At 37.5% G+C, this 25219-nt stretch overlaps 1 protein-coding gene across 4 annotated transcripts in view; it reads right to left on the bottom strand.

Moving 5' to 3' along the window:
* ARHGAP21 (Rho GTPase activating protein 21) overlaps positions 1 to 25219 on the bottom strand; it is a 122714-nt gene that overhangs the window by 40019 nt on the left and 57476 nt on the right. For all 4 annotated transcript variants that reach the window (XM_086742145.1, XM_086742144.1, XM_086742146.1 and 1 more), the window contains 4 exons: positions 23694 to 23718; positions 9696 to 9788; positions 5697 to 5775; positions 96 to 150 (listed from right to left, as the gene is read on the bottom strand). In XM_086742145.1, coding sequence (XP_086598271.1) covers positions 96 to 150; positions 5697 to 5775; positions 9696 to 9788; positions 23694 to 23718 — 252 coding nt within the window. The remainder of the gene's footprint in view (positions 1 to 95; positions 151 to 5696; positions 5776 to 9695; positions 9789 to 23693; positions 23719 to 25219) is intronic.

Raw genomic sequence — 25219 nt, 5'->3', positions numbered from 1 at the left:
AATTCCTGGTAGCACAGTTTAAAGACTTCATAACCAACAGCAAGATATTTTTCTTTAGTCCACATACTGTCTGAATTTAAGCTTCATAAACATACCAATTGAAGGATGTCCTCATCTTTTGGCATAACACTAAGTTCCAATATGCTGTCACTGAAACAAATAGAAAAAAAACAACGCACATGAACTTTCAGAAAAGATTATCAATTCACATTACAAAGACAATCCATTAACTTCCATAGACCAAAACCATTCAAAAACTCCCACAACTCAGCTATTCTGTTAAATTACTTTACACAACAAAAATAAACACTGATTTCGATTAGAGTCTTAGCAAATAAGAGCAGAACAGAAATCTGATTGAGGAGTACATCTGTATTCTCAGCAAAAACAGTGTGTTAACCCAATATGTGTCTTTGGCACCTTTGGGTTTGTCTTTTTTATTTTCTCCCTTTGAGTCCTAAGGTACATTAGTTGTTTGGAGCTTCTCAGGCAAAACAAGATGGCTAATCTGTGAATACAAGTTAAAACTTCTCTCTTTCTTCCATTTAAAACCAAAGTCTGTTAGCACTCTAAAATTGCTGGGGAAAAGCCACAACCACCACATCCCATTAAAAGTGGGGCAACAGCAAGATGAGCACTGACTTGCACCTTTCTACTCCAATCACCTCCTAGCAGAATCAACTTAAACATATTTAGTCAGTCAAATGACATCTGAAATACAGATGAAAAATGCTTGTTATTTCTAAGTGCAGAGTTTGTCAGTCTGAATTGCTGAAACCAAAAGCAGCAGCAGCACGAAGACCCAGGAACCCAAACAGTTCCATCAATATAATTTAAAGAGAGGCAAAATCAGGACACTGAATGTACAATGTATTGGTTCTCCAGAGTCAAATACTGTAAAACAGTGAAACCCACAGTTAGTATCTATGACAGAGAAGTATTTTCACAGCAAGAGAGAAGTATCTGGTTGTAATATTGAGTGCAGAACAGCTGAGCTCATTATCTCATCTCAGATACAGGAATACTCTGTTCACATTCATTAAACATAAACTGAAACAGGTACAGGGAGGGGCTACAAAAGAGATGGCTTGTACAGACTATTTAAACTAGGCTCAAAAACAAGCAAATGAAGTCATTATGACTGTTATTTAGAAACCTCACATTACAGGTCACAAGAAGAAAGGCTCTTTAAGCAAACCAACCAATAGCAGCACAAGGAGAAAAGCGTGCAACCTAACGGGATGCATCAGATCAGAAATGAGCTTATCTGCTCTGGTCAGTACAGCACATTTGCTGAGAAAACACAAAATTAGCACAAAGACTAAGCAAGCAAATTCAGGGCACAGAGTAGTCTATAAAAGCACTAGGAAGGACCTCAGTTTCTTCCTTCTGCAGAAAGGAAAGTCATCTTCTCAAATACGTAATGTGTGATTTATTATGCTTTCTTATATGAAAAATGTTTTTATTTTGTGGTTCCTTTTTCATTTGCTAGTGACCGCAGACATAAGGCTGCATTCCAAAATAGCAGAGTAAGGGCATTTGGTTTCACAATGTTCTTAAACCATTATTCATTTTGAAAAAAGTGTTCTCCAAGCAGTATAAATTACTTTGGTTTTAAAACCAAAGACCAGTAGTGATAGACTTAAAGTTTTAAGTCTACGCACAGCTAGGAAAAAAAATAAGTCTTCAAAAGCCATTTAAAAACTTTTAAGAATATTGCATTTTAAGAAACACAAGAGTATTGACTACTTTATGTGCATTTCCCATTTTGACTGAATGCATAAACAGTAAAACTCTAAAATGATTCTTTAAAAGTAGTGTTATCACAGCAGCTTACTTTGCCTAAACTCCTTTGTATGGATATTAAACTATTTATCAGTTGTAAAACAAAAAGAGACTACGAAAGATATACCACAGCTCAAGGCATTTCCAATGAAGTGTTCAAATTTCATTTCTATCTGTGGGTAGCACGTATGTATAAATTCTATTAGGCAACTTACAGTTTGATAATAATCAATGCTTATTTGCAGGACGAAGACTTTGGAAGTCAAAAACATGATAAATAGCATTGCTAGTCTTCAACTACTTTTTATATAAAGGAATATAATTTGACACAGAACAAGCCATTCTTATATACAAATATTTTGTGCCTTTTTAAATTATTATTTTTTGAAGAAAGGATTAAATCCATTTACATAGTCTAACACCTTTTTAAGGAGTCAACCAAAAGAGGTAAGGGTTCCATTCAGGAACAATGTTTTACATATCATCCAGATAACTACTTAACTATTCTATTCCAGTTTGCTCGCAGAACCTTCCGGAGACAATCTGGATCTTCCCACTTTATATTTTGTGAAGTGCTCTCACAATGTTTTTCAATTCTCATATCAGAAACAAAAAAGTATTAAGGAATACTTTTGGTATATTGTACTATATAATGTGCATGCAAATTGTGAATTAGTAAGTGCTAATAAGAACCACCACACAGAAAGTATCAATTTACACTAAAATACTAGACATAGCATTGTGAATTCTCAGAAATATCTATCATGCAAAAGACTTTCATTAAACATTTTGAGAGTTAAATTTAAATTTATTGACTCAGAGTCAAACTAAAGCCCTAATGTTAAAGACTATCTTTTGATGCATTTTGTTTTAATCAAACAAATTCAGTAGCTAAACTCTGTACATTTCTGAGTATTCCCAACACTTTCACGAAGAATTTGCAAAGAGAAACAAGCAGAATAAACTTAATTTGAATTTCTCACAGTTAAAAAAAAAAAAAGCTGCGAATCATAATCTGTTTCTTGTTTTATTTAGAACCATAAATAATTTAGAGTTCATATTAGTAATCAACATATCTCCAAGTTGATTATGTAAACAGAAGAGAATAAATTCTTCATGGACCAAACTAAGAACCAGCAGTAAAGAGTAGGAAACCTGTAATTAAAAGTGATCTCATGACTCATCTTACAGGACATAGTTACTTCTAGTAACTCTTTTGAGGTGTGCCCTTCCCTTCACCTTCTACAGGGAATAACCAGTGCAGGTTTAGCTCTGCTGTCTTCAACTAGGGCAAAGCAGGCAACATTCTAGACACAGGCTGAAACTTTTCTGAGAACCATACAAAACATGGCTGAATTATATCTCATTCATAAGTCCCACTGGAATTCACGGGGATCATTTAATTTCAGGCAGCTAAGTTCTGATGCCTGCAACATTATATAATAAGGACAAACAGCTGCAGCTCCGTAACTTTCTAGAAAAATAATGAGCAGTTATGGAAGTGGAGCTGCAGGAGGAATCTAATTCAAAAATCAGCAAGTCCAAACTGAGTTTCATTGACAAAACAGCTGAAAAGTGGGTGTGGAGGGGGGAACACTCTCTACAGACGTAAGAGAATAAAGTGCGTTGTATGCTTAAAAACTGCTCTGAAGATGAACAGAAAAATTACAAAAGAATAAGCATTTCCAGTCAGTTTAATATAAATTAAATTGTCTTTAGCCATGAATAAAGGTGATTTCAACTGACAAGTTTGCCTTTCAAAAAGCCTTTCAGCAAAAGGCCTTTCAGCACAAAGCCTACTAAAACCAAGGTGTGCTGAATGAAAGATTGGCTAAGACACAAAACAGAGCAAGGACTGTGTCACTGGGTATTTTTAATATGAAGAGTTTAAGTACATTCAAAAGTGAACTTGTGCAAGACCAACCTATCAAGAGCTATTAAATCAAGTGATGCAGTTAAAACCTTTAGTTCAGCAAGTTCCTAAACCAGGGATTTCTGGAAAGTGGCTTAGTATTATCTGACCAAATATCACTCTATAGTTTCAGTTTCCGTAGTCTTCTTCTAAGAATCCATTACTGGGTATTATTAGAGATGATACTGACATAAATAGACCATCAGTCTGACCCAGGATGGCTATGCTGATGCAAGAACAGCATGTTAAAGCACCATAAATGTAATTTTACTTGCCATGAAATGGCAGCACAAGAAATAAAGTACTTTATGTGCAGAACAAACTACTCTGAGCTAAAAAAAAATTACTATTTTCAAGCAAAGAATTAGTGAGAGTTCATTCTTTAGTCACATGAGAAGCATTGCCTGTAAGCTACAAGGAAGCGACAACTGATCTGGAGTCTGAGCTCTTTTTATGGATCAAAAATAATATTTATCTATTTTATCTTCAAAGGTTCAGCTGAAGACTTCCTGATAGTTATATTTTCTGTATAAAACACTCAAGGATACACAAGACCTTTTGTTATTATCTTCTGTGATGTACACATCTGGCTCAAGACAACAAATTGTTCTCCTCTCCTAACTAACAATAGCACCCCTTCATCTTCTCTGCACTCATGGAAATTAGGAGGACAGATGCAGCAGTGCACTATACCATTTCTGGTTGCACTAGATAATCACTGATGAGGCATTCTAGTTCATGCATCCCTGGTTTATCCACAGTTGGCAGGGGCTGCATTCTGCTGTGACTGTTCACTACCTACACTCACAAGGCCGAAAAATAAAACTTGATTCACAGTTAGATCTAGAGTTTAGAGTCTCTGGCCGCATAGGTCACTGGAAGATGTGACTGATCTCTTTCTTTTTTGGATTAAGAGAAGATATTTAATTGACTGATGTAAAATAATGTCCCGTCTCTTGGGCATACACTATTGTACAATATTGCTGTCTGTACAAGCACAAAATTAAAAAAGATAAATGGCTAGTGTTATCTCCAGTAAAGGTTATAGAAAAAGAAAGACTATCTTTCCAGCTCTTGTATAGAAAGTACTAATGACACAAAATGCATTTCAGTCTACCTTGTCTGTCATACCTTTGGATACAGAGTTTGTCGTTTCAAAACCAACGCACCTGGGATGTTTGTATTTTGAATGAAATCTTGAATGAATATTTCACTGAAATAGGAAGATCGGGTTCTTATTTTTCCTACTGTTAAGTGTAAGAATAACTAAGTCTTAACGCATGCAGAGTCGTTAAAGATAATGTGACATGTGAGATGTATTTAGAAAATATTCTTCCATGTGATTCTAATACATCTTTTTTTCCCACGTAACTCATTATTATGTTAGAAACTTGTTGCTGTAATAGAAATTGACACCAAGAAAACTGTAAAAATGGAGGCAGATTATAGACATGAAAATGAGTATTAGATTCACACGTGGACACAATTTAACAAGCCCTTGTGAGATGCAGGAGCAGTAAATATTACTATTTCCTCAACTCTGTGCAAGACTCTTAACTTGCTGCAAGATGTACTGCAGATGTTTTGCATGTGTGTATTAGCATGAATTTTTTCCTTTACCAGATAGGCTGATTTCTAGTTATCAGATCTCGTAAGCAAGGTAGATTTTTCTGATCATCTTTTTAAATTGACACATGGTGTATATATACCTAATCCATCAAATATTTTAAGTTTAGACAAACTATAGTAGTCAGTGTGATTTGCTAACAAAGGACAAATACTGACATAAAATGTCTGTGGCACAATTCCGCACACCAATTCTCAAACCCTTCTCAGCATTCAGTAAATACACAAAAACAGAAATAGTAAAACTGTGCATATACTAACAAAAATTTAAAAACATCATTATGACTTTTTCAGAACCATCGTAAGTGGTCATTTCCTGCTTAGTCTAAAAAACAAAACAAGTGTGGCACATAATTAAATAATAGTATCTTACCTGTTCTGTATTAAAGCAATGACTTGAGAATATGTCTTCCCAATAACACTTTCTCCATTGACTTTTATAATTCTGTCACCTGAAAAGGGAAAAGTTTACCTTAAATTAATTTGTCTAGACTTTTTTGATAATTTTTATTTAGTACTTCCATACCTTACAATAATGAAGATCACAAATATGTTAAATTCAAAGTTAGTCTTCTTTAAAAGAAAAAAAAAAAAAAAAAGAAGAAGAAAATAAAAGATGCACACTATACTACATACATCCATATACAGGATGTCAAGTTTCTACTCTTTTCCCAGAACATTTTCAGATACGATACCTTATTCTAAGCTTCCAAATGAATCACCTAGAAACTCACAGGAAGAAAATCATGGGCAGGCGTAAGTTATACCACAGGCTCACTTAAGTATCCCATCTTCAAATTAAAGCTTTTGATGTATGGTAACACATACTGACAACTCTGCGAAATTCTTCAGCAAATGATAAGTAGACATTGTATTCCAGCACTCAACATCAAAACAAACCCAAACTAACTCAGACCACTGTTAGGTGTAGCTGTACACATCTTTAATAGCAGCAAATACTGCAATTTTGTACTACTTCTGTCTGAGAAACAAAGAAAGAATATTTCAAGAGGCTCCAGTTTCCTCCTTCCTCAGAATAATCCGGGTTGTTTCCAAGACATTACTGTCTCTTCAATGCATCTTGGACAGTGTAAGGGGTTATTTCTTATCCATATTGATCCATCTTTAGACTTAACATCACTTTTATCAGATTTCTCCAAATAGTTTCTTGCATCTTCCTCATCAAGAACACACACTGTGATAAATTAAGCGGCTATTTTCAGCTTTTGATAAAAAATTTATCCCATTCCTTCACCAAAAATGCTATTTACGTAATCTCCGATCAGAAGAGCAGAATATCTTGAATTTACTAGTGAGGAGAAAATGGCCTAAGGGTTACAGGTAAGGAGCTTTGGAAAGCTGCTGGAGAAAGAACTGAAATAAAGGATTCATGCAAAGTGAGCCAAAGGAAATGGCTTTTTCAACACTGCTTCAGAAACCGAAAGCCCTTTTTGTGTTTCTGGTGTGATCAAATCAAAGTAAGAAGAAAGCTGTTCACTCTGAAGATTCAGCCTGACTTGGTGGCAATAACGCTTTAAATGCTCCTGCTCTGCGCAAGTTCCCTATACGGAGCCCAGGGATTTCCAGACTTACCACGTGGATCTGCTGACTCTTTTCAATTTGGCCTGCACACACAACGTAACAGAATGCAAATAAATTGGCGTAATATTTCAACTTTATAAACATTTATTTACAACCTGTTATCAGATGGTTACTGCCCTTTTTCTCACCTGAAAGAACTCTGAATTTTGTCTCTCGCTTCCTAAGCGATGAAAGAAAGGTTGGTGGCAACATTTAATGGCTGCTAGTAATCCACATGACTGATAGGCATCTGTGATGGATGGCAAACCCTGTCCCACTGTTGCGCACACACACACACCTTAAGTAACCAGACTTTCATGAAAACAAAGCTCATTTTGAAGTGCTCAGTATCACACCAAAATAAATCCTTTCAAAAAGCTGCCGGAAAAAGAAATGTTAGTTTGTGGCAAAAAAAGACTCCTATTTACAAGTTCTGAACCCTGTCCTGCTAGATCACATGGCAAGACTTCCACAGAACACATCAGTTCCTTCTCTAAACTTAAAACTGGCTTTTTCCAGGCTGTTTCAGAACTTGCCCACAAATGCAGATCTTTGCTCAGTATTCCCACTAAAACCTGTAATTAGGAATATCTTTAAAGTAGGTCATATCATCTTATCTGTTCTTGTGCAGTTTTTATCTTTCCATGGAACAGACTAGGTTACGCAGAGCAGTGCAACAAGTCTACCTGAAGCATGCATCCAATGAACCTGCCAAAAAACTCAGGTGGGACACACTGCAGAGCTGGTTACATGAAGGAAGTGGGCACAGGCAACTCTGCAAAATACAACTTTGCTCGGTTTCAGGTACATATAAAAGGGGAAGGCCAGTGCCTGTAGTGCAAAAAAAACCATACACAAGCATGAAGACTTTTTCTAATAGCTCTCTATCAGTACGGTTGACCTTTGATCAATCTACAAATTAAGCACTTAAACCATCTCCCTTCCCATATATTTTCTTGTTCTTTATATTCTTGCATATGCATAAATGACAGCATGAAAATCAAGACATGGGAAACATGGATCTGTTTTGGCTGTCTATATTTCAGTATTTCTAAAATATTTATGTTTGGAACTTCTATTAAAAAAGTTCTTTTTTAATGAAATGCCTTGGAGGTTAAGTATGATCTTTCTAACTCTACCAAAGAGAATTTTACAGGAGTATTCAAAAATACTCAGAATGAACTGTGTAACGTTTAAGGTATTGTAATCTATTCCTCACACTTGGCAAGAGTATTCCAAGCTTTCCGGTGAGTAGCAGCCAGGTAAGCTCCTGAAACAGAGCTCACTGATTCTGGGTAATGAAGCTTGTACTGAGACTTTCACTATTACAAAAGACCCTGCAGTAGTGAAATAAGCACTAACAAACAAATGTAACAACCTAAACTCATATTAGATTTTAGAGTATTTTATTCCATTACTGTGACGATGAAACAAAGTGAAGTTGAATTAAAAAAAAAAAAAAAAAAAAAGATAGAGATGGTTCTACAAAATAAGAAATGTATACAGTCTCTGTATCAATGGTAAAGCAATCTACCAGGCTGATCATTCCCTGAGTGTTTTATAATACAATTTCAAGATAGAGATATAGTAATATATTTCACCCTGAAGTTCTAAACAAGAAATAGTGGCATGATCTAATTAGATATAACTGCTATCAGCAGTATTTTTAAGAAGAATATTCTGCTCATTTTAAAATTTATTTTCTCATTTATTTTCTGTTCTTTATTTTGGCCACCTAAAAATCTCTTCTACACCTGAAATCTGCAGAGAATATTTTATTTTTGTCTCTTTCAATTTGGCAAACACTGACCAGAGTAGAAATTAACATGGTTCCTCTGTACAACTTCAACATATGCTGTACTTTATCAATCCAAAACATTTCTTTATATAATAGCATTAAAATAATGCCAAAGTACCCCTTCCCTGAATAACTACTTAAGGAGGAGTTAAAGAAAAATGCCTCATGCTGTACAAGTAGGAGCTAGTACTGTTCTTAAATTGCTGATGATTCTAGCATCTTTGTATTTCTTTAGGAAGTAACTTACAGAAATTATTCTATTCCAGTCAATGCAGGTACATAACTGTTTCCAAAAGAAAGTATCAATGTCCCACTACCAACACAAACACAATCCCTTCACAGAACATGTCTGCTGCATTATTTTTAAGAACAGAAACCTGTGTTTGTAGCGATATCCACCTTCGTAACTTATTATTTTATCACTTATAAGACTTCCCATTCTAACATTGCTTTTCTTTTCCCCCTTTGACACTTAAGTAATGGTGTGACAAATTACCTGGCACTTCACAAAAACAAAAAAACCAAACATTTTCTGCTCTCTAGTTTAATTCAAGCAACTGAACAAAATTTTAAAAGGAGAGACAGACTTAGATTGTTCCCATTTAATTTAAAGGAGGAGGAATATTTTCATTTAAAGGACAAAAACCTGAATATTCTGAGGTTATCAGTTTGTCACAAAGCAAAAGAAATAGGAGCTTACAGTTGTCATTTTCCTTCCCTTTCTCTTCCTCCTCACATATTTTATCATAAACTTGTTCTTACTTTTTAAGAAGATAATAAACCACAGAACTAAGACTTTAATGCCTTAACATATTTTATATAGCACTTCCTGAGAGAACTCAACGATGCTTTTGAGATGAAACACAATGAAGGACAATTTAAAAGAGAGCTTTCAAACTTCTGAAGGAAAGAACAAGGTTTAAATGGAAGCTAGAACTATATGTAGACATTTAAATCATATATATTTTACATCATGTACACAAACAACAGTACCTGTGCACAGTCCAGCTTCAAAAGCAGGTCCACCCTCTTTAACTTGTTTAACAAATATGGTATCCATTGGCTCCAGTCTATTTCTTTGTTTTCCTGAGGAAGAAACAATACTTCTTAAAAGCATATAATTATACTGCATTACAATGCTCCTTCTTTAATAATTACTTTGAAACGTAATCCTGCCATGTTCATAATTACATTAAATACTCAGGTTTAATTTGGGGTGAGGGAAGGAAGAGACTAGGAGTCCTAAAGACAGCATTTTGTTTGGCTACACTAAAGATCTTTTAGGTGTCTGGGGAAAAAAGGGGTGGGGGATGGGAGCAGAGATGTATCTCAAATTTAAACTTGTGAATATTTCCCAGTAAGCGGTATTTTTCAGGTTCATGTCATCATCTTATTGCTACATCATCCTCATGCTGATGTCTACACTATTCAGTAAGAATTATCCCTTCCTCTTCTAAATTGCTATCTGACGTACAATATAAAGCCAGACAAATTGTAAGAATTAGTAGTACAGACTGAAAAAAAAAAAAAATTTCCTTAGAAGGAAAAAAACATAACATTATTTACAGTCCTCACAGAATTGTTAACACTGATTTTCTAACAATGTTTTTCAGGTGCTCCAAGATGAGTCTAAAGTTTTCTTGAAGAATTATCAAAATTCAAAAAGCAATGTATAATTCAAAGTAAATTACCGTGTCTTCACGTGCTGTACATATCCATCTATAAATTAGTGTAGAACTTAAAGTTTCTAACAACTGTAGGTTAACACCTGTACCTTCTTGCATTCTCAGTATACACTTAATTTCTATGCTTCCAGCTTTTACCTGCATGCCACCAAATCTAAGCAGTTAATTAGTTGAAGTAGCTACTGCTTCTGAATATCGGGGCAAGGGGAGCAGTAAAAAAAAAAAAAAAAAAAAAAAAAAAAGGCAACAAAAAACCACACCAACAAAATAAACAAACAAACAAAAAAAAAGCAAAACCAAAACCCAACAAAAAACCCCACCCAAAACCCAAAAAAAACCCACAACCACAAACCAACCACACACAACCAAAAAACCCAATACAAACAAAACCACAACACAAAACCTTCAGTTACACTGCAGGCTAAAATACAGTGATGCTGTCCTGAGCTACATCTGTGCGTAGCTGGAATAAGCCATTTTACAGCTTCTACACAGCTTCACTAGTGTAATGCCAGGTAGCTAAAGAAAACTAAAAAACCCAAACAAAAAAAAAACCACCTACAAATAAAATTTCAACCTTTAAGTTCAGTGCAGTCTTCTGGCAGACTGAAAATAATCTGTTCTACAGCGTTATTGGTCTCTCCTAGCATCTCTGTCTTCACATGGTGCAAAACACGAGTGCTCACACAACCGGTGGCAGAACCTCAAAACACCCCTGTACCACGCTCACAACTGGGGAAACACCACCCCACATGATAAGCCAGCCTGGGGAACTGACACCAATTGAAAATAAGCTGGGTCTGGGTTCCAGCCTAGCAGGAAACCTTAGCACAGTGGAGAGGGCTGTATAAACTGCAGAAACAGTTGTATAAAATCAGAACAGCAGGACAGAATAAAGGGATTGCTTAAAACCGGCACTGTTGATAAAAGAAAGACTCCTTGAAAGTTAAGTATGAAGTTCTAATCACTTCTTCAATGACTAACCTTTGACGTAGGCACAAATGGCACTGCTTTTTTGGAAGTGTTTTTGCCACAGCTTTAAATGTCCCACCTGGCCATGTTTACTAAGCCACAGCATTATTTACTGACTATCAATAAGGTTTCCCCCCAACTCCATTTTTTTGTTCAGTTTCCATATGGGAAAAGCTTATTATTTGAAAAATTTTAATAAACTGCATGAAACTAGACTTCCCTCTGACTCTGATTCACATTTTTCAAATATAAGTTTTAGCCTAATGCTTTCATTCTGCAGACTTTCGGTGTCCTGCCATTTTACCACACAACAGTTGGACAAAATGGCTTACTCATACGGCTCTAAATGACCTTCTCAAAGTAACTCCAGATTGGTAGAGAATTGGTAGAGAATAAAAAGTTGATTTGATAGAATCAGATAACTACTATATACAAAGCAAATGAATTATAAATCAAGAAACTCCAGCTGGCAGCTCAGTCCCTGAATACTTCAAAATTTGATTAGCAGGACACAGCTACGAGATATACAAAATGCTCTTTGTGAGCCCAGCTAGTACTTGTCATTTTTAATCTGCTGATTTAAATAGACACTGAACACATGACGGGTCTCGTCCTTTAAGAGGCAGTAACATTTCAGCAAGTTTAGACAAGCTCCAAGAATAATTTACTGAGATGCCATGAACAAAGTGGCACTTCAGCCACTTATGAGAGTGAAGTTAAAGTATGGCCTTTCATAGGACCACCAAACACCCTTTCCAGTGTTGTCACTTAATCTTTTACTGAAGATACATAATCCCAAAAGAGTTACAAGAAAAATAAAAATAATGGAGCTCCCATGGCACATTTAGTTTGTAACAGTTAATATCTCGTACTTGCAACCCAACACCAAGCAGCCACCACTGCTTCCTTCACAAAGCGCTCACCAAGAAATGACAGTGACCTACTGCCAGACTGCTTAGCAGTCAAATGCTACTTTATGCCTTGTCCACACCTGAACACACAAAGCAAGAGGTCAAACAGATCAGGTTACTCCCATTCAATATTCAACACAGAATACCTTTAATACACTTCCCACTTCTGAGTTAGAAGGGAAAACTGTACCAGTTTATGAAGACCAAAGACTGAAGGCTTCCCGGAACATCTGATTTTTGACTGACCCGTCAGCTACACTGAGAGGTTCTTCAACACTACAGGCACTCACTTCAAGTTTTCACAGCTATTTTATGGACCAATTCACAAAGCTGATTAGTCGTTAAACTCAGTTCTTTGTCCTACATGTGGAAGAAGGCTGCATTGAACAGTCATTCTTCCTAAAAAGGTGAACCACTACCCTAAAGATCGATTTAGGGGTAAAAAATTAGGATAAAAGGTTTGAAGTGTTGTTTACATTTGCAAGTTCCTTTTACAGCTCAGTATTATCCAAATACAAGTAAAAATGAGAAGAAAACCCAGGACTCCCAAGCTTTCATAGATGAATACACACTCTTCATTTCTCCTTGGTCTTTTACATACTTGGATACAAACCAAAACTTCTCTCCATCAGAAACATAGAAATTAACATCCTTGAATATGTAGTCTCAAAGCGCATGTTTCTATTCTGAGCCTGAAACTCAAGCAAAGCTAAACAATATTTTCTGACAGCAGGAGCTAAAGATACTTTGTCCAAATCAACTAAGGGGGAATAGATCTTGTAAATGTGCACTCAATCATTAGAGAAATAAATTCCAAGTTAAAATGGGTAATCTAATAACTTACCTTATGTCTCAAAATTTAACAGTCACTACACGTCAGTTTAATTGTGCCTAAATCTCCAGTGGGTCCTGTCTGCACCCAATCATCAAGCAAAAGCAAGATGCTGTCCAAAATGCAAGCCTAAACTTCCCTCCTTCCAAAGTCCACCATCTAGAGTACGTTACCACAGTGGAACTTTTACGCTAAGTTCTCCAGCTCTGCACCACATAGTGTCAGACCGGATTCACAATTTTCCGTTCTAATATCAAAATGTGTAATTTTTTGGAGCATGCCAGCAATTCCTCCCAAGGTGATACAGCAAAGCACAGTAAAGCAGCTCACATTACTAGTCTGTCAGACATCTAGCCTTACTGTACCCTTGCCAGGCAAGCCTACAAATTGGGAGAGGAGTGGCTGGAGAGCTGCCCTGCAGAAAGGGATCAGAAAAGGCTCAGTAGCAGTCAGCAGTGCGCCCTGGCAGCCAAGGGGGCAAACCGCATCTCGGGGTGCATCAAACACAGCATAAACAGTCAATCAAAAGAGGTGATTATCCTGCTGTACTCAGCGTTGGTGCAGCCTCACCTTGAGTACTCTGTGCAGTTCTGGGCCCCACAATTTAAGAAGGGTGTGAGGGTCCTTGAACACATCCAGAGCAGGGCAACAAAGCTGGTGAAAGGGCTGGAAGGCACATCCTACAAGGAGTGGATAAGGACTTCAGGCTTGCCTAGTTTGGAGGACAGGAGGCTGAGGGGCAATCTCATTGCTCTCTACTCTTCCTGAGGAGGGGAAGTGGAGAAAGAGGTGCTCGATCTCTTCTCCCTGGCATGCAGTCATAGGACATTTGGGAATAGTTCAAAGCTGTGCCAGGGGAGGTTTAGATTGGACATTAGGAAGCATTTTTTAAGTGAAAGGGTGGTCAAGGACTGGAACAGGCTTCCTAGAGAGCAGATCAATACCCCGAGCTTGTCAGTGTGTAAGAGGCATTTGGATAATGCCTGTAACAATGTGCTTTTAACTTTTGGTCAGACAGTTGGACTAGATGATCATTGTAGGTCCCTTCCAACTGAACCATTCCATTCTATTTGCCAGTGCTTTTCCAGCGCTCATTACTGCACACTATTTTGCCTCACCTCTCCCTCTCCATACTTCCATAAACAACTTCATAATTAAGCATTATGTTGCAGGCTACCAGCAAATAAGACCGTTTCTCCCAAATCTTCAGCTGCAAGTGAAAAACAAGACATCATGTGCACACAAAGAACAGGTGAAAGTATGAGCTGCCAGGAACACACTCAAACAAAGTGGCGCAGATGAGAAGCACAACTTCTGTGAAAAAGAATGTCATATTTACTTAATTTCTCCACAGTGCAGCTATAAACAGAGGTGCAGTCTTATGTAAGGGCTATAAAAGAAACAGAAACATATAAAGTTGCTAAGTGCACAAGTTAGCTGACCAGAAACTGAAAAAACAGTCCATATAGATGAAGTTGTCCTCTCCTTTATCAGTCTTGCAAGCACACAGAAATCTCCAGCACGAGTAAATGGTCAGTCAGGATAAATTAAAACTCAAGTTACTGCCCAGATAGTAATGCAGTTTTACTGACAGGGCAACTAAAATATTCCCTACAGTGCAACAACTCCCTTAAGTGATACTCTTCAAATGAAAACGTAACTTTAGAGAAGGCAAACTGATGTCTGAACTTTTACTTCAGAGATTCAGCATCATCAGAAATAAGGAAATTAAAATCATAGAATCATAGAATGTTTAGGGTTGGAAGGGACCTTCAAAGGTCATCGAGTCCAACTCCCCTGCAAGGAGCAGGGACATCCCTGACTAGGTCAGGTTGCTCAGAGCCTCATCCAACCTGGCCTTGAACGTTCCCAGGGATGGGGCATCCACCACTTCTCTGGGCAACCTGTTCATTGCTCTACAACCCTCATTGTAAAAAATTTTTTCCTAATATCCAATCTAAATCTACCTCCCTCTATTTTAAAACCATTACCCCTAGTCCTGTCACAACAGGCCCTGCTGAAGAGTTCTTCCCCATCTTTCTTGTAGGCCCCCTTGAGGTACTGGAACACTGGTCTCCCCAGAGCCTCCTCTTCTCCAGGCTGAACAGCCCCAACTCTCTCAGCCTGTTCTCATAGGAGAAGTGCTCCAGCCCTCTTATCTTTGTGCCCCTCCTCTGGACCCTCTCCAGCTGGTCCATGTCTTTCTTATGTCGGGGATATGAAATCACCAAGTACATAAAAAGCTCAAGGCAAAAATTCAGTGGCTTAAACAAAGATAGTAAGGAACCAGGAGAGTCTTTATAAATTAGGTCCTTAATCTAAACAGTCAAAGTTAAGTAGTCTGAAGATGCACAAACACCTGTAATCAAATGCAAGACAAACAGAAAAGCAGTTTATTGCAACAAGATTTTTGCCAGCCAACATATACATTTTTCATAATTGTATGAAATCTTCTAATTAGTCAGCGATTTTCAACCAAAAAATACTAACTGCTACCTTCAATAACCAGTAAGATCAAAGCAGAATCTACAGAATCAAGGGTAGTATCTTGTTTCAACTGTTGTTTAAATTAATGTCAAATAAAATTAATGGCTTTCTTCATAATACCTATATTTAGATTGGATATTAGGAAAAAAATTTTTACAGTGAGGGTTGTAGAACACTGGAACAAGTTGCCCAGAGAGGCAGTTGATGCCCCATCCCTGGGAACGTTCAAGGCCAGGCTGGGTGAGGCTCTGCGCAACCTGATCTAGTCGGGGATGTCCCTGCTCCTTGCAGGGGGGTTGGACTAGATGACCTTTGAAGGTCCCTTCCAACCCTAACCATTCTGTGATTCCATGATTCTATGATTTACCATAATTTATGATCAAACATTTATACTACCTGGATCTGTGACCACCTCCACAGTCTGACATGGGAAAGAAAGCTTCCCATAGTAAAGTTACAAGGACAAATGTTTGAGATGCCATAAGTGGCAGAGGGGATACATTGCACTAGCACAGCCATTTGTTTTACAAAATAATAAAATTCTAATATGCTCTTTCTCCCTGATAAAAGGGAATATTAAGAAAAATTACTATTAAACAGAACAGTAAAAGAGTTGTTAAAATTTATAATCTACTTAAATTTTGGGAGGGGTCACATACAGCAAAACTTCTAACTCCCCTAAACTTGTCATAGAAGTTAATTTTATCCAGGTGCCAATTCTAGCTTAATCCCCTAAAATGCTAGTTTGGAATACAGCTGCTACAAGGAACATAAGTAGTATTATATCAAATGTGGTAAACTTGAGTTAGTTTTTAAGCTACTCTTTGCAGACCAGATAATACTGCTATACTGCTCTGCAATTCATCTGGAAAACAAAATGACATAGCATAAGTTATTTTATCAAATCTACCAACATATTACAAGATCATCACTTCTCTGCAGTCATTAACCTTCCAATTAAAACAGTCAGATAGAAACATCTGAGTCACAAAGACTACACAAAAGGACACCTCTCTGACAAACAGCCTTTACATTTTAAAGAGGAACAAAAACCCAAAAGAAACTAAAAAACCCACACCAAAGTGCTACTGCTGACATAGCTCTTCCGTTCTTTTTGACCTGCAGAGCACAAACCTGCAAGTTTTGGGACACAGTAGAATACATATTTTCTTAAAGTATCTCCTAAGAATCTACTGCTTAAAAACATGCCATTTCTCCTCTTCCTTGAGAAAAAAAAAAAAAAAAAAAAAAAAAAAATCTTTTCCTCAGGGCAGCTGAGCCATGCTGAATCCTCATAACAGGAACTGAACAAAGGCTAAAGAATTTTGTTAATCTTATGCAGAATATTTTTACTCCTGGCCCTAGGCTCAGCAGACAGCATTGGCAACTCATTTTTATTCTAAAGAATGACCAGGCCTGTACAACGTCTCAAATTCTTAAATCAAGACAGGCTTTCATACATCTTTCTCTGACTCAAGAGGGAAGAACATTCCTCTTGAACGTGAAGATCTGTAAGTATGCTTTCGGATATGCAAGGAATTTGCACTCCGTTGGTTCAATAATGCCAGTGGCAACGATTCTTGGGACTCCTTTCAGGCAAGAGAGAAGTAGTATGTACAGCTACAGTGGGACAAACAATTCCAAATGATTACTGAATCAAAACCCTGCTAATCATTTCCCAAGCTACTCAAAAAGAGATTGCTGAAAGTACAGCAAAATTTACTTTTATTTTTTAACAGAAATTTCATTTAGTTAAATATAAATTAAACTGTCAGGATTACATTTAACTGAGTTCAACTAAAGACAATTCTAGATTTTATAATCTGCAAACTTAAGTTCACACACAGTAAGCATTTCTCCACTAGCAATCCATTGGAGAAATGGAGCCCAAAGGTCCCAGTCCAGCCCCAACAGAGCTTATTTCACCCACTGTTGATCACAAATTAACTCAACTGAAAAACAGTAAGCAAAATACAGTGCCAAGGATGAGCCTCTAAAAGAGGAGGATAACAAGTAAAATAGTGCTGTTGAGTCATTTAGCTGAGAAACACCTGGCATTCAACTCCGTGATACAGGAAAAATACATTCTGTTATTACTCAAAGCACCTCTGGCATTTTGATTAGGCAACTCAAAGATGATATTTTTTTTCTTTTGCTTACTCTTCTCTTAAACTGTTTGACTAATACAGCCTCAACTCCATCTTCATAGGGGCGGGGGAGAAGGAGAGAAAATAGAATCATAGAATCGTTAGGGTTGGAAGGGACCTTTAAAGGTCAGAATCTGGCATTGTTATGGAAAACATATAACACAGTTTCAACTTAAATATAAACTCTCCAAAACTATGTTTTCCCATAGCATTATTTGCCAATATTATGACAATTTTTAAAAATTCTCTCAAATCTAAAATGAAATCTTTTCAAGATAAAAATTTAACCTATGATTAAATGGTCTAGAGGATTTACTTTAGTTCTTAGACAAGCACAGAACCATTCAATTTATATCTGTTGTAGTGAAACTACAGATTCTCCCCTAAATCCACGGAAATTACACTTACACAGTGCAGTATTTTTATTATAAGTCAAAGATGATTTGAACTCAGTAGTCACTGAGAAACACTACATATGCCAAGTTGGAAGGCCCCTCTGCTGGACATTCTGGACGTACTTTACAGGAACAAGGAATCACCTGGCTCTGGTCTCAGTGGAAAACTAAGCAAGTCCTCTTTCAGCATTCTCAACGTTTAGTGTTAAAAAAAAAAAAGTTGGATTAAAAATCCAGAAAAAAAGGACAATTTACTGTGGCGCTATCCTAAAGCATTAGTATTATATACCTCTTGTCTCTTACTCCTATTCCACTGCCATACACCTTAGATTACATCATCCCAACAGTCTACAACCTTTCCAAATAATTGCTTTCACGTTCATTCTCTTGTTCCTTTACCTACCTTGTTCCCATCATCACACGCACAATTAGTTTATTTCATAACAGACTGAGCTGATAGACAATGATGTTAGAAAACATGGGATTAATTTAAATCCTGGGAGAATACAAACTATATTACAGAAATCAGTCTGTTTAAAGAAATAAAACATAAAAAAAATTCAAGGCATTATGTAAGTAGCAGTAAGGAATAAAAAGCCTTTCCTGCGTTTTTTCTCCCCTTCCCCCAAAGGCTCTACAACATCAAATCAGACTTGCATAGAGCTGAAGGAGCTCAGGTAATAAATGGGAACTATTTAGCTTAGAAAACTGAAGGGTAGAAATTTTAATCCATAGTTAGTTACATTAAAAAAATTGTCTGGTGACCACAATTTAACGATCTAGAAGTCTCAGTGAAAACAGACGTCTACAGGCTCATTAGGAAGTGAACACTCAGTCTTTACAGAAAAAGACACGGAGCAATATACCTAACCTGCCTTTCATTTTTATGGGGAAATAAGCTGCTAGTTGCTATAGATACTGCTACATAGGAGATAAAGTAGGAAAAGTGAGATCATATTAAAAAAAAAAAATGACACTGGATTATAATGATACTAGATTTCCAGGCCCTGTATTAAACATTCAACAGCTTAGTTCTCATACGAAAGACTAAATTCCTTTCAGACTATTTCCATAGGCTTATCACTGCTCATTTTAATCGTGATCCACAAGTCAAACATTTTTGAAGAAAAGCATGCTTTAGGACAAGATACAAGAAAGTACTAACCCAAAACTTGCATTTTGCCAACTACAGCTTCAAGGAGTCTTTGAAGGACAACAACATAATTGCCATATTAAGTGCACAATGAACTGACATGGAGACAGCACGGCAATAGAGATGGTTTTCTCCAGCACCACTTACCATGTGTTGATAGTGCAAATTTTTACTATAAAATACTACTATTTTTAGTAGGTGTAGGTATTTTTCAGCTTATCTTCAACTATTCCTACAATACTCTCCTGGGAGACTTCTGCCTGTGAGATCTCTCTTAAATAAAAGTTTGAAATAGGGCAACTCCAGAAAACAGGAAGAATACTGATTGTATACCATCTTCAAACACATGAAAGAAATACTTTAATACAGGCTGGTCAGTATAACAGGAATTCTCAAGAAAACAGTAGAAGTTGATACAAGTTTCCAGTCAGTGACCAAGGAAGCCATCGAGAAAGATCTGCATCTTCTAATAAAGTGCACCTGTTAAAAATGCATTTTAATAGCTTAGCTTAAGGTCACAACCTGGAGCAGTAAAAGTAGGAAAGACCTGAAATCTTTCAAGTAATAACTACTAAATATTTAGGGTAAATCTGCTCTGATGCCCTTCCAGCAGATAACAGGGTGCTAAAGTCCCCCATAAGTGCTAGGACTTGTACACATGAGGCTTCCACTAGTTGTCCAAAGAAAGCCTCCTCTACTTTTTCCCTGATCAGGTAGGCTGTAGCAGACACCCACTGAAACATGCACATCTGCCTGCAAATCTGAACCATAAGCTTAAGTTGGCTCTCCATCCATCTTACTACTTGACAACAAAGGCAACTCGACCTCTGTGCCCTCCCGAAGTGCCTGTACCCAGCCCCTGCAGCACTCCTGCCCACTCCTGTGAGCTATGCCACCACGAGTCTATTACCCCAATGAGATCTTAGCCCTGCATCTGCAGACTTCCAATTCCTCCTTGCTTGTTCTCCATGCTGCAGGCGTAAGTGCACAAGGGCTTCAGAGAGGCCCTCAAAAAAAAAGGCACGAGAGTTCTCTCTATCGTACTTGCCTGAAGGAATTCTCTTACTTATGTGCATACATTTGAGGTGGTCCTCTTCTGTCCCAATTGTTGATCATGAGGGGTCTCCTGTCCACAGCATCCTAACCCCTTTGCTTGATAACCCGATCCACCACTTCCTCAGTTGCTTCTTGGCCATCATCTCCCTCTTGTATCATTTTTAGTTTAGAGCACTCCTGGACAAATTTGCATTATCTTTTATTCTAAATGCTTTGAAATCTTACTGATTAGCAAAAGCAAGACTAATGCAAGCCAGCAGCATGATCAAAATGTATACTAGCAAAAGTTGCATTAAAATTCTATACCAGAACATAAAACCATATGAAAACCTGGTACCCTAGTAGATGCTTTTATCTTCTGCCCTCTAGACTTAATTAGGTACTCAGCTCCTTTGGAAAAAATATTCAAGTGCTTTCAGCAAAAGGCAGTAGTAATATAAATGCTTCTCTCTCCACTGACCTAGTCAAAACTGTAAATGCTAAACCTGACAAAAACATCAGCTTTTAAAGGTAAGTTTAACCTGTGAAAAGGGCAAAGCAGAAAGTGCAGGTAAGTAGAAATCTTCACTCAAAATCAATTAAAGAAAAAAAAAAAAAAGACAATTTTGCACTGGCACACACTGCTTCACAAAAATGAAAAGCTTGAATCCCCTAAGATTAATCTTTGAGAGAGGAAAGCTCAAGTGAATTAAGTGAATCACCGTCTAGAGACTTCAAAACAAAAACGTTTATCATTATGATATTTTCATTCTTAAGACAAAGCTTCACAGAGGGAAGTTTTCCAATTAAGTTTGAGGGAAAATACCTGACATTGCCACTAGATGGCTCCTCCGCACGACACAACGCACTGCAGCCAGGCCGGCATCCGGCTCTTCCTCAGGCTGTTGAAGCACCCGGTGCTTGAGCAGCAAGCGATCCCCACAGCAAGCAGCCAAACACACAGCAAGAAGCTCCAAGGTAGCTCGGCTTAATTTTCCAATGTTAATTACTTTAAGAATCCTTCTGATAATCCCTCACAGAATTTCTGGCATACCTGCTTTGGCTATATTAACATGATGGTTGTGAAAATGAAAAATGAGAGACGTTTTCTTGATTTTTCTCCTCACAAGCTACCTATTCACCTCAATTGGGAACAGGAACTACTCATAGCAATGTAAATAAACTGTTTCATCCTCCCGTCTCCCAAGATCACATTAAATGCTGGAGAAAAACGTCTTATGTGCTTTGTCCCATTTTCTTGTTTTTAAATGTATCACGCACAAAACTGGCAAGTTAAGTTCTACTGACACCTACAACCTCCACCTCACAGTGATCTCTTCTTTCTTTTCAGAAGGAGCACAAGTCCGACCTTCTCCTGCTAATGAGAATACTGTTATCTTTCCAGAGCACTTTGTGCCCTTTGATCTATATTTCAAGGTACACAATGTACTATATTGCTATAAATATGCAATAGTTGAGCTATGATTCATAGTTTAAGTAGCTACACAAAAATTTCCAGAAAGTAATCTTGTTCCCACCTGCACAGGTCTCGCAGTGAACCAAACAAGTGTTTGTTTACTGCTGTTCCTCCACTGAAAAACAGATCTCAAATAACACGTGATCTAAAGACCCACATTTGCACCTTTAGCCAATCCAGTTTGCCCTGTGAGAAGAATACTGCACAACGCCTTTCTCTATACCACAAGTATAGAAAAAAAAAAAAAACATGCTGGTTTGGCACAGAAAATTGACTCCTTTCCTTTCCTAAAGGAATCTGCCTTTCCTTGCTGTATGCCAAAATGGATAAAGGAGGTCAAAAGTCTGGGGGGTGGGTAGGGATGACGAGGAACAGAAGAGATTGACTTTTCACTATTTAACAAGCAGGTGACAACAGCTGAGTAAGACTGGGAGGATTAAATGGATTAATTCATCTGCTTCCAAGACAAAAGTAAGAAAGTTCAAGTAAATTTGTATTTCCTAGAATGCTTCTAATATATCACGGTTACACAGAAAACCTGAAACAGAAGTTCAGGTATGTTCTCTGTCTTCCAACTAAATAACATTTCTAAAAGTACATTGAAACTGGGTACCATCCTCTGATACGGTGTAAAGCAAACTGTAACCCACCAGCAAAACAAGCATTCAGCCTATGCTGGCTCTGAGCAAAGGTACTTGCCTTTCAACAGCCCTGTCCTCAACAAGCTGCAGTGCATTGCCAGATGAAGCACAAACTGAAGCCCTGCACATTACATTCGCAATGTAGCTAACACCACCTCCTCTGCATATCTTCCCATCATGACAGACTTGGAAAAACAAAAAGCGGGACTGGGTGCTCAACCTGAAAACCCAATTTCCTTACCTAGTTAATACACTTTTCACCCTTTTAAGGAAACAATAAGATATCCACAAAAAGGGGAGCATGGATGAGAAAACAGTTAAAACACCACAGAGAAATTAAAATTAAGAGGGACTGAGATGTAGCACCAATTACAAAAATAAGTTAACTGATTAATTAAAAAACAGAGCAGACACAGACAATATGAGAGGAAGAAAGCTATGAAAATTACGGGGAACTAACAGGCATAACCTAGAAATAAGTGATTTTTCTATCCCTCCTAAATCAAGAGTGAGATTTTTATTTACATATCTTATCTGTGCAAAGCATGTTTCATGATATCTTAAAATGTACATAAGAGTACCAAAACTTATGAAAGAAGTTAGATCAGTACTATTAAAGACTGAAGAAAGTATCACAAAACTAACAGGAATAACATTTATATCTTGTTTTGAAAACAGCTGTATACCACTTTTGTGGCTTATTTTTACCGTCACTACCAACACCAGGTTTATATACTTCTGTCTTGCTTTTATTAGAGGAAGTTGCAACAAAATTCAAGTTTCATACTGGCTATTCTTAGACACACTGTACCAGCACATTTTAATAAAAAAATGCATGCATATAAATACATCAAATGAGGCTCAAACACTTCATAGTAGTACTTCACACAGGTAACTGTGGGTCTTACATGCAGATCAAAATAAGAGAATGTGAAACTTTGGCACCAAAAAGGTTAACACAGCTGGTTTATCATCTTTTTGTCGTATACAGGACAAGGTGGTATACACAGCACAGAAGGGATACAGCATGTATTTTAATTAACTTAGTTGCTACACAAACACCTACACTAAATAAGTGAAGCTAAAAGACAGATATTTTCTTTCTTTTGCTCTAATGCTATGACATTCAATGAGGTTAATGGTCACACTGAAGTGATCTTACATTTCAAACTCTTTGGCAGCTATTGAAGTGTATTATACAACTGAAAAGAAACGTTCAATATATTGATCTGTGAAAGAATAAAAACAAGACATACCTTGTCTATTCCCATTCTCTTCATCCTAAGGAAAAAGAAACCGTGTATATTAAAAATTCAATAAATGGAAAAAATGCACAGGCATCTATAAGCTACTAAGACTTGAAGCAAACTTGAAGGACTAAGTCTGCATTCTGATACCTCATACTTTTTCACAAATATTCAACTCTATAGAATTAGGGCTTTAATTCTGAGAACGTTTAAAAAAAAAAAAAACAAAAAAAAAAAACCCAAACAACTGAACACAGTTCCATGAAAAAAATCCCTACAGAAATAATATGAACAGCATTATCTAAAAAACAAATGTACCAAAACCCCCAAAACACCACCATGGAGCCTGATACTGTGTGTTGTTGCAAACATGTTTTCACCCTGAAAGCCAGGCAGGTGAGGCTATACTTAATCATCTAAGGATTCAAAGCTAAATAATATGCAAGAGATTAAAAATATTTTTCAAGTAAGCTCTGACTGCTTCCTGAAATCTGAAATATCAAGTTTGTTTTTCCTTCAGTACTACTGCCTAGAGAAAAATATCTACCCCAAACACTATTTAGCAACAACCACAAAGATTCTCTTTCTGCTCATTGCACTATATATACACAGTCATAACTACCAGGTATCATTGACAGCCCTTAAAAAAAAAAAGAAATGACACAACTGGAATGTACTGAGGGAGAATGGCATGTTTAAAATAGAATCATGGAATGGTTTGGGTTGGAAGGGACCATTAAAGGTCATCTAGTCTAACACCCCTGCAAGAAGCAGGGACATCTCCAACCAGATCAGGTTGCTCAGAGCCTCATCCAACCTGGCCTGGAATGTTTCCAGGGATGGGGCATCCACCACCCCTCTGGGCAACCTGTTGCAGTGTTCTACCACCCTCATTGTAAAAAATTTGCTCCTGAGGTTTAGTCTGAATCTGCCTCCTATTTTAAAACCATTACCCCTTGCCTTATCACAACCGGCCCTGTTGAAGAGTTCTTCCCCATCTTTCTTATAAGCCCCCTTTAAGTACTGAAAGGCTGCTATAAGGTCTCCCCAGAGCCTTCTCTTCTCCACGCTGAACAGCCCGAACTCTCTCAGCCTGTCCTCATAGGAGAGGTGCTCCAGCCCTCTGAACATCTTTGCAACCCTTCTCCAGACTCTCTCCAACAGGTCCATAAGCTTATTGTTGGGGGCTCCAGACCTAGATGTAGTACTCCAGGTGAGGTCTCACCAGAGCAGAGTAGTGGGGCAGAACACCTCCCTCAACCTGGTGGCCATGCTTCTTTTGATGCAGCCCAGGATGTGGTTGGCTTCCTGAGCAAACTATTCGAGAGGGGAAGACTTGAAGAAAGAGACATGGATATGAACACTTATAACGATGAGGATGAGACAAGTCCCTCCTAGGTGCAGTACATTTCTTGTGAGACATACAGGAGCTCTGCTGGAGCTTCGTAAGATACTACAGAAAGATAACTTTACAAAAGAAAAAAAAGAGCCAACACGAGAAACCCCAAAAAAACCCCAAAACACTGAGTTAACAG

The sequence above is a fragment of the Chlamydotis macqueenii genome, chromosome 2 (genome assembly GCF_036417535.1).
Source record: "Chlamydotis macqueenii isolate bChlMac1 chromosome 2, bChlMac1.mat, whole genome shotgun sequence".
Classification (NCBI taxonomy): domain Eukaryota; kingdom Metazoa; phylum Chordata; class Aves; order Otidiformes; family Otididae; genus Chlamydotis; species Chlamydotis macqueenii.
Note: the sequence above shows the minus strand (reverse complement) of the source record. Positions and strands in the feature narration are given on the sequence as shown.